Here is a 16,721-nt window from a genome sequence, read left to right as displayed (position 1 = left end):
GCAGAGTGACAGATGGCGCAAACGAGCCCGGGGAGGCTGGTGGCGCTGCTTCTGCCACGGCCCCGCGGGGAAGCCAGCGGGGAAGCCGGCTGTAGGTTACTTCAGAGCGGACGGGGCGCAGGCCTCCCAGCTGGAGACCCGGCCGTCCTACTCCAGCTGTCACAGGCTTCCTCCCGCAGCGCTTTTCTTGGGACGGTTAAGGCCGTGGAGACCCGTCTTCACGCAAGGCTGCGGCCTGGTTCAGGCTGTGCCACGCTCCTGCCCCTCCTTTTGTGACCACTGTCCTCACCGCGGCGCCAGCAGAAGGGCACAGGTGCCTTCACCTCAGATATCTTGGCTCAAAGCCCAGCATCGTAAAGAGCAGGTGGTCAGCTGAGGCAAGGGCACACGTTCCCTTCTGCCAACTGTGCCGCAGGAGCAGGGACACAGCCACTTGGCATGAGGCAGAAGCTGTCAAGGGATGCTAGATAACCCCGCCTGCACCGTCTCCTCTGGTTTATCTGTCACTACGACTTTACTGGCCAGAATTCTCCACTAGTCTTCTAAACTTAGCAGATACACCTCTCTTCCTCCACAGGCCTGGCAGGATTTATTACACTCAGCATTAAGCTCAAACGACATTTAGTAAGCCTGGTGGCACTACTCAGTGTGGATCTTGTTCTTACAAATCAAGTATCAGGCAGCCTTGTGGTAAAAGATCCTGCTGCCCAGGGCTGTACACATAGCTGAGTCCATCAGTCTCGCATCCTTCAGACGACCATTGCAGGCACCAAACAACCACACCATGAATAACATCAGGGAACTCCATTTGCGGATAACTTATTTATTCAGTTAACGTAATGAGTCTGACCTCAAAAGACCTTCCCTGTCTTGTGGCTTGCAGGCTGCCTATCAGACCCCCTCCTTACATCTTGTTCTGCATAACGCCCAGAACAATCAGAACAGATGGAAATCAACACCCGTTTCACCACAGCAGCCCAAAACACTACAAATCTGTTACTTCAGCTGGAATCCTAGAACAATTAGCTGCAATTCCTAAGTGTCCTGCCTTGATAAATTTCTTTATTACATAATCTAAAATCCTTATTGTGCAGGCACATGGAGAATAGTCATTATTAATGAATCAAACAAGACTGAAAACAGCCTGGGCACATTAAAATAATATGTTTATTTCCTTTAAAATATCAACATGTGCTTTACTACTGCTGGCTGAGGTGAGCAGTTCAGAAACTTGTGGACAAAACTAAAATTCATAGTGCAGCATCCAAAAAGCTTCTTGAATCAAATAGAATAATCCATGAAAGCACAATTCACGACTGTGTGAAGAGGCTAGACCACAGAATAGGCTTTCATGACGAAACTGCTCCTGCCCATGGGAAAAAGGGAAAAGGTTGGATTTATGCAACCTACCAAGGCAGGTGCTATTCTCCACACCACAGCAAGACATCACAAATACCCCACAGGGTTAAAGAACCCAAGCCAAAGGAGGCACACAGCACGCTGTGAGGGCAAACATGACACACACATCCTTGGGAAGGATTTCTCGAGTACATGGGTGGCAGCTCCAAGTGAGCTGAGAAGCGATGATGGCCCCCAAAGACCAAGAACCATCATTGGTGGCTGCCCTTCTCCCTCACTTGCTGCAGCCTCGTCTAGACATTTAGAACTGCTGTCATCTGCCCAACAGAGCAGCCCAGCTGCAGTTCGTGGTGAGACAGCAAGGAATGCAGCATAAGAGCGGGATACCAAAATCATGACAGTTCTGAATGCAGACCTTAGTTTATATTCTGTTCTACTTGTCTTTGCTGTACAAAGAATGATAGACAGAAACTATTAGAGACACTAGAGATTAACATGTCACTTAGGAGCACTGCCTAACCATTTGTATCCCTCACATGTCAGGTGATGGGATCCAGGAGATGTATTTAGAAGCTTCACAGTGTCACATCTTATGTCACTGCTCACCACGATGAATAATGCAGAGGCCTGCTGTTGATCACTTATTTGTAAAAATCACGATCTGCTAATGGATGACTTGCTGCTCACAAAAGATTAAATACTGCATTTGAAGAAAGGCAAACATGGCAATCTTCACTTAACACACTCACGCTGCCTCACAGATGCAAAAGGCTGCTCTCAGTCCACTTTCTTGCTGCTCCCCTTCCCTCCCAAGCTTTTTTGGCAAAGGTGTTTTTGCCAGGAATTCATGTGAAGGTCTTACTCATTCTCCTGCAACTTCTCTTTGGCTAGTTCTACTAAAATAGTAATTCACAAGATGTTCATCTGACCTTTCATCAATCTAGCCACATCTACAGCCTCTCCAAGACACTCCAAGTCTAAACAATTACCTTTGAAGCATACAAAAAACCCCCAAAAATCTGGCCTCAAGTTACATGTTGTTTTTTTTTTCCCCCTCTTATGCTGCTTACAGCAGAGAAAAGATAAAACAATTACAAGGGTGGCTTCAGCAACAAATGCTAAATTTGGTTTCTGTGCTATCTTTCACAACTCTACCAACTCCACAATTTGCTTCAAGCCTTTGACAGATGTCACAAGTATGTACTGTAGGTGGGACCTTTTGAGTTCTGATCTGCCTCATTTGGAAACCGTCCAAAATTGCCACTACCCATCTGTGCTTCACATGCATCTCATTTTGGATTCCTGACAAAACTCCTCCACATTCTATTAACATGACCAAGTGCTCACCATATTGCTTGACTGGAGCTCTCCCTCCAGCTGGAATATACCAAAATAGACCCACAGTCTCTTCCCACAGATGTCCTTCATTATGAGGCTCCTGGGAGAAGAGGCAGTAGAAGACAATAAATTTTAAATTTATTTTCTCAACTGATTTGTGATAGTAATTCTGGATTCATCAAGTTCTCACTAAGAGTAAAATCTCTTAACTTGGACATATATGGAATGGAATCTGATCTCTAATGGGACAGACAGGCACCATCGTTTCATCCTACCATTCCTTAGAAAGGGCTTCCCAAACATCTGTCCTTCATCATGCTGTCTATGAAATAATGTAACTTGTACACAGGTCACTAGGGTTTAAGCATGCTGTTTGCCCTCCAGCAGCAAGCCCAAGTCACAGAACTTTCCATTAAAAAAAAAAAAAATTACTAAGGATCCTAAGAAATTACATCAAAGATCTTTTTGTTAAAGCAAGTCTTCGTAAGCTGGAAGTCACTCTCAAATGTTGTAGCAGGCCAAGAATAACAGTTGTCAAGACGACCTTAATTTGACTCATCCCATAACACCTACCATGATCCAGTCTAATCACTCACAGTAAAACAGTAGCTCTGGACAAACACCTTTTTTAAGCTCCAACTGAGCTGAGGAAAGATCTTACTGTCTAAGGCTACTACCCCTCAGTTCTGCTACTGGAGCCACTCATGTGAGGATACCAAAATGCTTTGGTTAGCAGAGATCTACTGTGTTGGCAATCTGCAGCCTATCCCGCAAGTCCTTCATTTCCCTCTAGTGCGTGCGTGAGGCAATGCTGATTACCCAGACCGAGTACCCTGTGAAGCCGCTGGTGAACACCCATATTTTGTTGCTCTACAAACTGGACAGTGAATAGCATGAGGTATGAAAAGCTGGAAAAACAAAACAAAACAAAACATAACCTTATGGTTATAATGAGGAGTCACTAGCAAAAACTCTGCTTTTTCTAACAATGCCTCAATTCTAGGAGACTCCACTCAATATCTGCCAGCAACAGTTGCATCAAGATACTCAGATATTCAAGATAGTCACAACACAGAGTGCAAGACAAGGCTGCAACACTCATAGAGCCATACACTAGATGCCAGACTGACATCATCGTAGCAGGCAAAATACACAGGAGGACCATAGCATTAGACGCAAACCCAAAGCAGTGTTAGCTGGCACCCAAAACAGTGTTAGAGGCACACCCAAACCATCAACATACCTGTGCTGCCAGTGGTGCACTTTAAAGTCACTAGAGAACAGCTATGTTATATATGGCAATAAGGCAGCAGTGGCTGGCCACACATGGGGAGACAAGACTCTTCTGGCTGATTTTAGCTGGAAATCTATACATAAGCTTCTATATAGGCCTGTAGACACCATCTTTCTGGTGTCCAAACATACACTTCAAACTGCCAATTTGGAGCCTCTGCCATTGATTATGACTTTCTTGTGCTTGTTCCAGACTGCTCACCTTTCAGCAGGTTTGAAGAAGGAAGTCAATCATTTTTCTGCCTTAAAACAAAAACAAACAAAAGTCTTCTTAGTACCAACTCTGTAAACACTACAGATTTCTCCCCTTCTAGTCACTGCATGCACCTGTTTAAAATGGACACTAATAAGAACACATACAAAGCTTTGCATTTGTCAAGTCAACTGAACACCACCAAGAGGTTTCATTAACAGAGGTACAAACAGAACATTTCACTTGTTGAGAAAAAACAAAAAAAGGGAAATGTAACTTGGTTTCCATTAGAGGAAAGATCCTAGGGAGTTCTCCCGCTTCCTGCTGCAGGAAGCAGCTTACAAACTGCAGTTCAGCTGTCTTCTGCAGCAAAGGAGAGTGGCATTTCAGTCTGAAGCAAGTCCCTTTCCAACCTAGCCACACATGCATGCCACATGCCTGCCACACAGAGCGCTCAGGCAGTCCATCCTGAGGCCAACTTTACTGACTGGGGGGGCCAATGTAGAGTTATGCAAGTGAGGCCTCAAAGGGAAGTTTAGGAGAGGAAGGAAAGAGGAAATTTCATAGGAGAAGTACGTCAGATTCTGAGAGAACAAACAGAACTCCACCGCAGGGATGGAACAATCAAACTTTTGCTAGTACATGTTCCACCTCAGTTTCCAGATGACATTACCTGGACACTTACTGAACCGACTTCAGGCAGATGGTATTGATCCACACTGATTCTACACACAAAGGAACTGAGCAATCCTCTAGGTCAAGCCCTTTCCTTCTCCCATGCCATCCCTTGATGCTTGACAGACACCCTTCCCCATACTAGAGCTACAAATCTCAGCCTGCATCTCATGAACCAAAAAGGTTTTCTTGACTGATCATAAATCTCTCAGGCTAACCATGTATTCATACGGAGGCCGATGACAAAGGTGGAGGAGGTCACAGAGGAGACCTGTAGTCTCAGAAGGGAAACTAGAGCTAGCAATCCAATGCTTTTTCCCTAAAGGCAGGGAACAGCTAAGGTTCACTTTTATGGAGCAAGGTAAGCTGTGGACTCTGCATAAGCCTGGAAAACTTCAAAACAAACTCACAAAAAAATAAATAAGGTACATCTCAAACTGTAGACTTTTTCTTTCTGAACACATATTTGCTTTTCAAGCAAACAATTGGTTTGAGATTAGCAACTTACAGCATTAACAGCTGATCATCAGAAACATGTATTACGAACCAGCAGTAGTAGACTAGTGAGAGGCTGTTTTACTTCATAACAGAATTCACATTGTGAGGTATGACTTTTTCCATTATGAAACTATAAAAATATATTCCCAGAATCTGAATCAAGTTCAATAATTTAAACTGATAATAAGAACAGAATCAGGTGTTGTCTAGGAAGACCTGTCCCAGTACTGCAAGTTTGGAGTTAAAGGATTGACTGGGGCAACTCAGAAGGGAGTGTGCATTCTTCTTAGAGTTTCTTTTCTCTCTGCCATTCTCTGAAGAGGCATCTACAGAGTCTTGCACACTTTCCCCTTCACCATGGTCTGAAGCTCTTTTTAAAGTGAATTTCTTGTTTCTCTTCAATGAGTAAAATTCTCGCATCAAGTCTTCCACCTCCCACTGCTCTTCCTTCTGCTTCCTACAGCAATGCAGCGCAGCAGGGTCTATAGGATGAGCTTCAGTGTTGAAGATGTATCCTCCAGCATTCAAGATGCATTCCCCGTATGGTGTGACCACCACATCAAAGATTGACCCATCATTGTGAATAAAGTTGTCTGGGTCAAACAGCAGATACAAGTATTTCACTGTTTCAGCCAAAAAGAAGGATTCCATGCGATTATCCAGTCTGTGATCTCTCAAGTCTTTGATCTGCAAGAGAAGAAATCCAGTGAATTACACTTATACTGAATTAAGGCATAAGAAGTCATGAACTTTGGGGGAAAGTAAAACCAGCTTGCAATTCATATAATTTAAACAGCAGAATATGATAGCAATCCATCTCATATTTTAAATGATTGTATGAAAGCATTTCAACTAGTTCTCAGATGCTTTGAGTTAGCATAGACTAATGATAAGGAACAGGAAACTAACAATCAGGAGAAATGCATTTCCTACATTTCCCTGCCTAAAAAAAATCCCAAGGCTCTTATCTACTTCCCCAATCACAAGGCCTAGTTCCCAATATTTATAAGCATTTTTTTTGTATAACAGAGCTTGATAGCATATTTGAAATCTTTTATTAACAGATTTTGGGGAAATCACTCACTGCAATTCTCTTGTGTTTGATCAGATTTTCAAGGCATAAAGGGAAAGCAGAACTGCACAACTGATAGGCAGAAAACACCTCAATTTTTAAAGAGCATATGAGCCTTCCTGCCAACTTGGGACATCTAGTATCTACCAAGAAACAAGAGGCTGGAGAAGCTTCTGATGCTTTCCCATGTTTTGGACTCCGGTGCATCTGCTAATGACAAAATTTGACACAATTTGCAGGCTAAGAGGGAAGTTACTCCCAGAAACATGACCAGCATTACCAGATCAGCTTTAGAGAAATACAAGGTGTTTATTTGAAAAAGAAGTCGTGTTTCAACTTAAGATATATATCGATTCAATAGCAAAACATCATTCATGAGAAGGCTTTCTAGCTAAAAGCTGATTTTTAGCAGCCACACTTACTGTTGCAAATCCACAATCCACCTTGCTGATTTTCTCAATAGACTCCACTGCGTCTCTTCCCAATTCTAAGAGGGTGGGATCTCGTGTAGCACGGTACAGATACATTGCACTCTCAATCAGCTCTGCAAAAATGCAGTTGCAAGCATAAAAATCAAGACAAGATGTTCCTTGTACTGATTTAACAATATTATTTTAAGATGGTCAGGTAAGTGGCCTGTTTTGTACTTCCTCTGGCAGAGGAAGTACAGAGATACCTTCTTTTACTGAGGACTTGCTACAAAGGAAACTCACTCTAACCAGATTCCATTAACTCAGGTAAGACTCAAAAATAGTCCCTTCCCACATTCAGGGAGGAGAAAGGGAGAGAAAGGAAAGGATTTAAAATTGTTTAAGATGAAAAAAAAAAAAAAGTGCTTCTAGACAAAATTACATATAAAAGATTCAAACCCTCCAAAATCATTTTTAAATAGTACGGTAAACCACTGAAACAGGGGTATCTAAAACACTGCAAAAACAGGTGTTATGGAGTTACTCTACATGGAGAATATATGCACTATATTTTCCTTACTCATTAAAGAAACAGGTTTTTTTGATGATATAATACATTTTAAAGATAATGCTGCTGAGAATTTTTGGTAGAAGTGTCCAATGTGGATGACACCTGAACATTCAAACTGAAAGGAACTCAATTTATGCTCATTTACAAATATAATCAAGTGTGAAATAAATAAATAAATAAAACTGTCAGAATTGTATAGAACAGGAAAAATATAAATCATTCCATTGCAGCATCACAGCCAACATACAATCCTCTCATCTGCTGAACTTCAGCAGTGTTACTAGAATTAGTTTATTTGAGGAACTTCAATCAGAGCTGGAGCAGTCTATTCATACTCACTTTCACTTCCCAAATTTAAAGGACACAAGTGGTCACATTAACATTTTGCACTGACTTAGATTCTCTAACATGGGATGTTCTGAATTCAAACACTTAAACATATCAAATCCTACACTGTGAACCCAGTTCATCAACAGGCCCCCTTTATAACAGTAACACTATGGTCTGGATCCTTTATAAGGTAGCCCTGCCTTTTGGGAATGGCAGATATCAAAATGTGTGGTTTTGAGCATGGAAATCACTGATAAGATGCACGCAAGAACTAAGTCAAAGCAAAACTCGGGAAGGATCTTTGGAGGGTAGGTATTGTCAACATTTGATCTCACTACCAGAACAAAAGCAGAACTCCAAATGCTGCTTATTTTATTTCTGCATACCAGGCCTGAGCGGATATCCTTCTCTCTTCTCCACTGTATAGCCCTGGGGAATGTTGTAGAACTCGGGCAGTCCACCAAACTGCTTCCAAACAGTGTAATAGTTGAGGAAGGTTCGCATGGCATTATCTACATCTCCAATTAGGCTCTGAGAAAGAAGAAACAGTTAGCAAAGCAACATTCAGCTGGAAAAGAAACAGCATAGGAATTGACTAAATAACACTCCTACACTCAAAGCAAGAGATGGTGACAGAAATGGGTTGTTCAGCAAGTCTGAATCACGTAACTAGTATTTAGACAGGATGCCTTAAGAATAGGTAGGACTGAAGAGAAGCTAGCTGCTGCTTTTCTGTTGGATCATGTTCTGCATGCCTGAAATAATATGAAGTCTCTTTGCTACTTAGTTTGTTACAATAAAACTGTTCGCCTATCATGCTTAACAAGAGACTTTTCTATAGAACACAGATGAAGTCAACATCTATTCTTCCACAGGCTCAGACTAACCAGAAGAAGTGAGGATTATATTTGTAAGTGTTCTGTATTAAAGATGGACCCAAGACAGATAAAAATAATTACTGTATGCTACTGGTATGACAGCACTTACCTGTAGGCCTGGCCAGTAGGCCTCCAGAGACTGAAAAACAGGCATGGACACTGTTCCTTTGTACATCTGAACCCAGAGGTACCAGTCATCAAACTTTGTGTAATTTTTAATAGCTTTGTTATATTCTATGAAGAAACGCAGAAGAGTAGGTAATCCAATATCTTATCCTCCTACAGTCCCACACGCAAAGTTTTTACAGGTGCAATCAAGGATGTATTCTTGGGACCCATCACACAGAAAATGAACTACTCACCTAGGAACATGGACATCAGCTCCTTGTCCTGCAGGAGAATGGCTCCTTTAACAAGGTATTCAAAGTAGGAGTCTACTCCAGCCCCAATGCCAGCATCTTGAGCAACCCATTTGGCAGTTATCACATCAATGTGGTTACCAACCTGGAAGAAGTCGGGGAAGGAGGAAAGAGGGAATTAGAGTAGAATCAAAGATCATCTACTAGATATTAAAAAAAGAAAAACCCCTCAGCCTAGTTTCAGAACAATATATTCACACGTTCATACCAAACACCATTTTCTCCACTATAAGATGACATATATATCAACATCAGAGTAGTATAAACCATAGAGATTTTGTGCTTCCAATATAAATGCTACAATTGTGCAGCATTTTGCTTAGGACTTTCATACATTACAATTCCACAAACAGAACTTTGTTGAGTTACTTCTCACATAAAAAAGGGCAACAGAGTAGAGCAATTAAATTTTAAATGAAAACTAAATTAATTTTTAAAATTCTTCGGACACAAGAAAAAAATTGCGTGGTACCTGGCTTCTATGCTGTGGCATAACGGATCTGGGAAACAGTTTTGCAGAGATTTAGATTTTCACTACAGTTTTTTTAAAATATGCCACACAATTGCTTCCTAAAAACTAGCCATGTATGAACTGGGCATTTAAACATCAGATGCTTCTAGTGTTCTGCATGAAACAGAAGTGTCAATGGCAAACACACAAAGCAGTGCCATATTCTATTCCACGTGAGCATCCTCCAAATGTAAGTGAAAAATCCAAACGGACTGATAAGTGGAAACAAAAGACGAAAAGAAAACCTGCCTTGGATTAGGTCAAACTTCAACATTAAAAACAGCATTTCAAGAAGGAAAAGATGAAAAGATGCCTATGGCCAGGCAGCGAGTCAGAAAGAACGCAGAACAACAGACAGTACCTCCAGTGCATCATGACTTGAAGAGGAATAAGGGCCAAAACAAAATGCTATTAAGCTACTGTAAAAATCTACATCTTGAATATTATGTATCTGGTCCTAATCCCCATTTTAAGAAAAGATAGAGCAGGATGAAGAGGTACAGATACAAAGAAGGATGTCAAGGATGGTCAGAGGCATAAAAGAGCTGCCATTCTAATATTTAAATAGATCTTTCAAACCTAGGACTCTTAAGATTGGAAAGAGACCCAGCTGATGGAGAATATAATAAACAATCATGACTGGCTTGGCAAAGATGAAAAACGGTTACTCAGTTTTCTCCAGTACAAGAATCAGGGGCATAAAGTAAAAATAACATATCCAAAAGCAAACAAAAGTAGACACTTCTTCATATAGCATATGAATAAATCTTTGCTGCTTCACATGCGCCACACTTGTAGTTTACACAGGATCAAAAAGCAACTAGAAAAATTAAATGAAGAAAAATTTATCAGAACAGTGAAAACAGAGACGCCATTTCTAGCTCTAGATAGCCCCAAAATGTCAAAGCTGTAGAGGTTGGGAATATCCCCGTGCTCGTTGCATTCTTGTTCTCTTCTTTAGGCCATTGTCAGGCCAGACATTAGATGAACCTTCTATTTAATCTGGTGCAGGTGCCATTAGAAAAACTGCAATATCTCGTATAAGGCATTTGTCTCCCCACCACATCTGCTGTGGAGCAGAACAATGGCGTAATGTTGGATTGTGGCACTAAAGGCAGAGATGGGGATGCTGCAGGTGTTCTGCAACAATGTCAAGCACACTATTTTCAGCACAATTATTAGCACTGTGATCATTTATCTAGTACTATGTTCACTCTGCTTATACTTGTTTACACTTAAACTGCATCCCACATAACTATACAGAAAGCAAGCAAGCAAATTCAAAGTTTGTTTCCTCACTCACCAGTCCAATATCCGAGCGATTTTTCCACAGTGCCTTCAGGGCCTTCCTGGCAACATCCTCGAACACCGGATCACCAGTAAGGTGGCTTAAAGTGGCAAATTCCACTATAAATGTACCAATTCCAGCAGTACAGGTAACTGGGGTCTCGCCAGGGTTTACTCCATGCAGCAAGTTCACTGTTCCATAAGGCATCCCAGTCGGGGTCTGAAAAGCTGAAACGTAACGTTTCTGGTTCAAATGAGAGTGTTCACTGTGGGCTCTCTGACAGCATTTAACAGACTGCTGAGCAAATCCGTGCCTCACATTTCACTGCACATACAGCAGCAAGACATGGGCCTGGAGCAATCCCAGCAATTGCAAAGAACAAAATGAAAGTGTAGCGTGTTCCAGTAAGGGGACAGAGAAGAGGTACCACAAACTACACACGGAGTACTGAACAGCTACCGCAGATCTCTCACCTTCCCCAGAACAGACTGCATCCCTGCTTTGTTTGCTGCACAAGCAGGGCAGTCTAGAAACTAGACACAACTATACACACCCACCAGCAAGGTACAAATACCGAGTACATAATTCTCAAATGTAGCCCAGCGCGTGCACTGAACAATGAAAGTGTCATGCTATTAGAGCACACATCCTAGCAGCAGCTCACTTTATTTATTTATATAAAATATAACCGCCCTCCACGAGCAATTAACATACTAACGTGCTTTGCATACAACGCTTTGCAAGTGTATTTAAAACCGGTATCATGCATTTACACAATGTTTTCCTGTAAACTAAACTTTCTTTGAGCCCAGGGAATGTGGGACTGCTTTATGACTTTAAATATTAAGCAGTATCATCTTTATCAACCACACCAATTACCTCAGAAACTACAACACGCAACACAAAACAGCCAAGTTCTCACCAGGCAGGAGTTTGCGAGCTGCTTCCTCCGCCATCCTCAGGAGAGGTCCAGAGCACGGCCATCCCACTTCTACTTCAACACCAGCCTTCTTCGACAGCAAGTGAGCGGAGAGGAGGCCACCCACCACTGGGAGGTGAATAAGAAGCCCATTAAAGGATGTGGGGAAGGAATAAAATCTGAAACTAGTGCTATGTTTTCATGACACAGAGGCTGCGCTCATGGGGAATAAAGTGAGATGGTTCATCTTTAACAGCCTAACACAATGTGCCACAGAAGAGAAACGGTTTGGTTTTTGTCTGTTTGCAAAGGGTAGTCAGATAGATTTCTTTCATTATACTAGCAGCATCAGGTCCTACTTGCTCTGCTACCCTGCAGACAGCCAAAGAGCTAATGGCATAACAAACAGGAACTTCTAAGAGAGAAATTATGCTTCATTTCTTCCAAACAGCTTAAAACTATGTTTCTGTAAAGTAATATAGCATATCTGCTTAAATACCTAGGAGAAGCAGCATCTAGGTGACAGAGGCAAGAATTTCAGTGACTGACAGAGGCAGGGAGTTATCAGACCTTTTCACAGGCTAGTCTACTGTCACATAACAAGTATGAGTTAAGATTCCGTAAACACACAGAAATTACAGTGCTGCAGAAACTGGCTCGGCAATATTTGACAAGGGAAACAAAACAAGCATAACTAACAGTTATATTCTCTGCCAGTGTCTTTTAGTTGGATGGAAAAAAGACAAGTTTCACTTTAAATCACTAAAACATGAGATTATTAATTGCTATTCCAAAACCGTACATAAAAAAAACAAAGTAAGTCATTTTGATGGACAACAGTAGATTCTATTTGTACCATCTCATTTCAGTGGAAAGAATATTTAGTCCGAAGCTTAAAATCTGGCACCAGAATAACGAAAGTGCCACATCTTGTTCCGTTTACACAGAGGAAGGAAGCAGAAAGGTGATGTGCAAAGAGAAAAAGGAAGTTATATTTGCTTTGGATTTTTTCTTTGTGTGCGCATGTCCTGCTACAACGCATTAGAAATTCATTCTGATCGCTACTTTGCATTATGTCTGTGTACAATTCAGAAACTTGTATGCAAAGGAGTTCCAGCATCAGCACCATGAAGAAAACCCACCTCACCTCGAATGTTAGTTTCGAAGACAGATGCATTGACATCAATATCAAAATCCACCCCTTCCTGCAGCACATTGACAACTCTCTGGAACTCAGAAACGTTTCCCAAGATCTGCAGTGGGAGCAGGATAACAGAAAACACATCTCAGAGTTCAGAGGATGATGGCATGGAAAAACAAAGGTGTGACTCAGGGTTAGGGGGCAATTTTTGTTTTGTTCTACTGTTTCGTGAGATTGTTATTTGTAGAAGATACTAAAAAGGCAAGAGTCTCATCTCATTTCAAACCCTTTTCTCCCCACATTGTAGATGTTCATCCCAGAGCTAGAAGGTCTCAGAGATAGGGAGCTCTGGCCACCGGCCTCTTGCTGCTGCTGTGAGGCGAAATGCAAAACCTCTTTGGTCAATTAATAATTGACTTTCGGTCACTACAGCACAAAGAACAGGTGTTAGAGCAGCGATGGGCCGCGGCCTTGAGCTGTGCGACAGCCAGGCTGCAGCGAGCAGCAGCACAGCCGGGCCCGGGGGCGCGGGCACACCGTACTCACTAGCAGGGTGTCCAGGGCGTCGATCAGCGTGAGGGAAAAGCTGTGCGGGGAGAGAAGGCGAGGTGAGGCGAGGTAAGGCGCCGCGGGCGGCCCAGCAGCAGCGGCGGCGCCCCGGGCCCGGCCCCGCGGCCCGGCCCAGCCAGGAGACCCGCCGGGGCGGCGCGTACCTGCCCCAGGTGTCCTGCCCGTCGCAGGTGAGCGGCCGCAGCTCGTCGTAGGGGAAGGCGCTCTCCAGGTAGTGCTCGTAGGCGTGGTAGAACATGGCGCGCACCCGCTCCCTGCGGCACAAGGCACAGCCCCGCTCAGCCCCGCGCCGCCACCGGGCCCGCGCCGCCGCCGCCGCCGCCGGGGCCGCCTCACCTGTAGGACGCGACGTCGAGCCCCCGGGAGGCGGCGCCGGGGCCCGCCGGGAGGCGCAGCGCCCAGAGACACAGCAAGGAGCTCAGCGAGCGCAGCATGGCGCCGCCTCACGCAGCGCAGGCGCGATCGCCACAGGCCGCCACCGCCCCGCCCCCGAGCGCCAGCCAATGGGAGGGGGCGGAGACTGCTGGCGCACGCGCACTCCGACGGGGCGCCCGCCGGAAGCGCCCGGCGCCGGGCGGCTCCTTCCGGGGCGCCGGGCGGCTCCTTCCGGGGCGGGCGGGCGCGGGGGCCTTGGCGCTGCGCGGCGGCGGCGGCGGGAGGCCGGGCCGGGCCGGGCCGGGCCGCGTCGGGCCGCGCCGGGGATGGGCCGCGCCGAGCCGAGCCCGGGGAGAGCGGGGCTGCGGGGCCCCGCCGGCTTGGGGGGGGGCTGTCCCCTGCGGGGCGGGCTCGGCCGCGCAGCCTGGCCTAGCCTGGCCTGGCCTGGCCTGGATCGCACCGCCTCTCTGACCAGAAGGCTTCTCTCTGCTGCCCTCTTTAGCGTGACGACCTCTCTCTCTCTCTCTCTCCCTCCCTCTAGACGTGTGTGTGTGTATATATATATATATATATATATACACACACACACACATACATATGTGCGTGTCTGTATATATATGTGTGTATATATATATATGCACATGCATACATACACACATACATATATATACATATATGTGTGTGTGTGTGTGTGTGCAATAGCTGGCAGCTCACCTGATCATCTTTCCTCTGTCGCGCTTCAGCACGCTGGTGCTTGTTAGCGAGGTTACCAGAGTAGCTAAAGGGTGAGCTGCTCGTGTGAGTGAATCTGTCCGAAAAGTCGGTCAAGTCTTGCTGCCTGCTGTGTGTTTCTGAAGGAGCAGCATGGCCCTGTGAACCCACTGAGCTTAATAGGTCAAACGACTGGTGGTGCCACCTGCAAGGCTGAATAGTCTTTTATTTAGACAAAAGTCAGGAGAGCAGGAATTTGTTGCCAATGCTTTAGCATGGAGGAGGAGATTCCTGTATTACTCCTGTTGGAAGCTGTCACTTTGCCACAGTATGGGGATGGGAGGAGATCCCGTGAGGCAGAAGTGAGCATACCGGATGCGTCACGAGGCAGTGAGAGCAGGCCCTAGTGTGGCTGGGAACTGCAGCGTGTTTGTGCTCAGGAGCTGAAGGTGCTGGCAGCATTGGAGACATAACTCTCAGACCTGAAAATAAATATATTACTGTTCTATCAGAAAGAACTTCAGTGAAAAGTTAATTCTTAATGTTACCACCTTCAGAAGTGAGCATGAGTTTCAGGACACAAAGCAGTTTATTTGTAATACTGATTCATAATTACAGTTCATTCCATTACTAATACTATTTTGAAATTTGTTAGTGTATTATCCACAAAATGCTAAACATTGCACATTTTACTTAATAGATAGTATCACTTTTCATGCATGATTTGAGCCCTGTTTTGACTGACACTGTTTCATGCCATCTCTGTCTTCTTTCCAAACTCTCCTAAGAAAATCACTCTTCTCCATCTGATTCTTGAAGGAAAGGTTTCATTTGCTGAGGATCCTCAGTTTTGCCTTCTTCCAGCCAGTCCCCAGAGAGCCTGTTCTCCCCCTGCTCTCTTCACAAGCACGCTTGAGTGTTCCCAGACCTCCTTGTTAGCAGTTTACGTTCCAAGGGCTGAGAGAAAGCACTGGCACTTGCTCTTGTGAAGTCCCAGGATATCTTCTGGCTTCTGTAGATATTAAGCAGCTTTGAGGGGATTAGAGTCCTGAAGCCCAAAAGGATGCATGAACAGTGCTTTTTCCAGGCTCCTTTTCAAAAAGGAGCATCAGCATCAACCTACTGCATCCCTCTTGCTTCCTGAGCTATAGAGCATTTATATTGTAAAGGTCTTTCCGTGGCAGTTGGTACCATCACTGGTAATGATCTGAAGCAGCTGGGCTCACAGCACCCAATTTCTCTGAAAGAGAAAGCAGAATGGCAGGTAGTCCTGTGGAGGAGTATCAGTGCTGTGGCTTATTCACACTAAGGAAGGTTTTAAACAGTCCCGGTGTGATTACACTGAATTTTAGCACCCAGCTGCTTCACTAGCAGGTTACACGTTAGCCTCCTCTGACTTTTCTTTGCAATGTGGTGTCTCTCTGCCCAAGCATCACTAAACCTTGACTGATCCACAGTAAATCCTTCGCTTTCTCCCCCATCCACGCCCTTGGGTAAGGAGCAAGTGGGGTGGGACCCTGCCAGGGAGAGTGGCAACAAGAAGAGAGGTAATAACCTAGTTTTGGGGCTGACAAAGGTGCAGCCTTTAGAAATCAAAACTGCTCACAGGACAAGAAGAAGTTCCATAAATAACCCAACATTTTACTGCATCACGCTGGTTTGATGTTTAGCATCACTGAGGGCTGACTATTCTTGGTGTTCATTAATAAAAAAAGCACTTTATCCCAAGGCTTATGTACTGAATGCCTCACAACAAATGATGGCAGGAAACACAAGCCTTGCTTCAGCAAACTCCTTTGGACGCAGCCTCTCCTGAAGCTGTGGGTTGCTCCAGGGCGGGCTGTGGTGTACGGCCCGGCCGAGGAGCAGGCGGGCTGCTTCCTCGCCCGGGGCTGTCCCGCTAGGTGTCAGTGTACAGCCGTGCACAGAGACGGCTGCCCACAGCTCTCGGTGGCTGCCACAAAAAGTCACTGAGTAATTTCAACATATTGTTCATTTGCTGCAGCTGTAATTTAGGTTTCTAGGGCCATTTATCATAAAGCTGTCTGCTTTCTTATTCCATGGCTCAAGGCCGCTAGAGTATATCTCACTGCGTTCCTGGGAGAATCAAAGTGTTGGAGTTGATTTCACTAAAAGCTGTCACAGTACATTATTGGAGCACATTTTATTA

General features: G+C 44.5%; 1 protein-coding gene across 7 annotated transcripts; it reads right to left on the bottom strand.

The window, feature by feature from the left end:
- Nucleotides 1–1,149: 1,149 nt before the first annotated feature.
- Nucleotides 1,150–13,907, bottom strand: EDEM2 (ER degradation enhancing alpha-mannosidase like protein 2). 7 transcript variants are annotated; one of them, XM_067307466.1, is made up of 13 exons: nucleotides 13,802–13,907; nucleotides 13,609–13,719; nucleotides 13,442–13,481; nucleotides 12,902–13,007; nucleotides 11,758–11,883; nucleotides 10,851–11,062; nucleotides 8,980–9,121; nucleotides 8,727–8,851; nucleotides 8,126–8,270; nucleotides 6,851–6,972; nucleotides 4,193–6,043; nucleotides 2,707–3,605; nucleotides 1,150–1,366 (listed from the first exon to the last, which is right to left on the bottom strand). In XM_067307466.1, exons 1-11 carry the CDS (start codon nucleotides 13,897–13,899, stop codon nucleotides 5,552–5,554), a joined length of 1,719 nt encoding a protein of 572 aa, XP_067163567.1. In that variant the 5' UTR covers nucleotides 13,900–13,907; the 3' UTR covers nucleotides 1,150–1,366; nucleotides 2,707–3,605; nucleotides 4,193–5,551. The 7 variants fall into 7 exon arrangements, with proteins under 7 accessions (XP_067163567.1, XP_067163569.1, XP_067163564.1 ...); XM_067307468.1 differs by lacking the exon at nucleotides 2,707–3,605 and having other exon boundaries at nucleotides 3,941–4,233; nucleotides 5,367–6,043; XM_067307463.1 differs by having other exon boundaries at nucleotides 1,150–3,605; nucleotides 4,193–4,233; nucleotides 5,367–6,043.
- Nucleotides 13,908–16,721: the final 2,814 nt, after the last annotated feature.

Source organism: Apteryx mantelli, chromosome 18 (assembly GCF_036417845.1).
Source record: "Apteryx mantelli isolate bAptMan1 chromosome 18, bAptMan1.hap1, whole genome shotgun sequence".
NCBI lineage: Eukaryota > Metazoa > Chordata > Aves > Apterygiformes > Apterygidae > Apteryx > Apteryx mantelli.
This window is presented reverse-complemented; position numbering and strand designations above follow the sequence as displayed.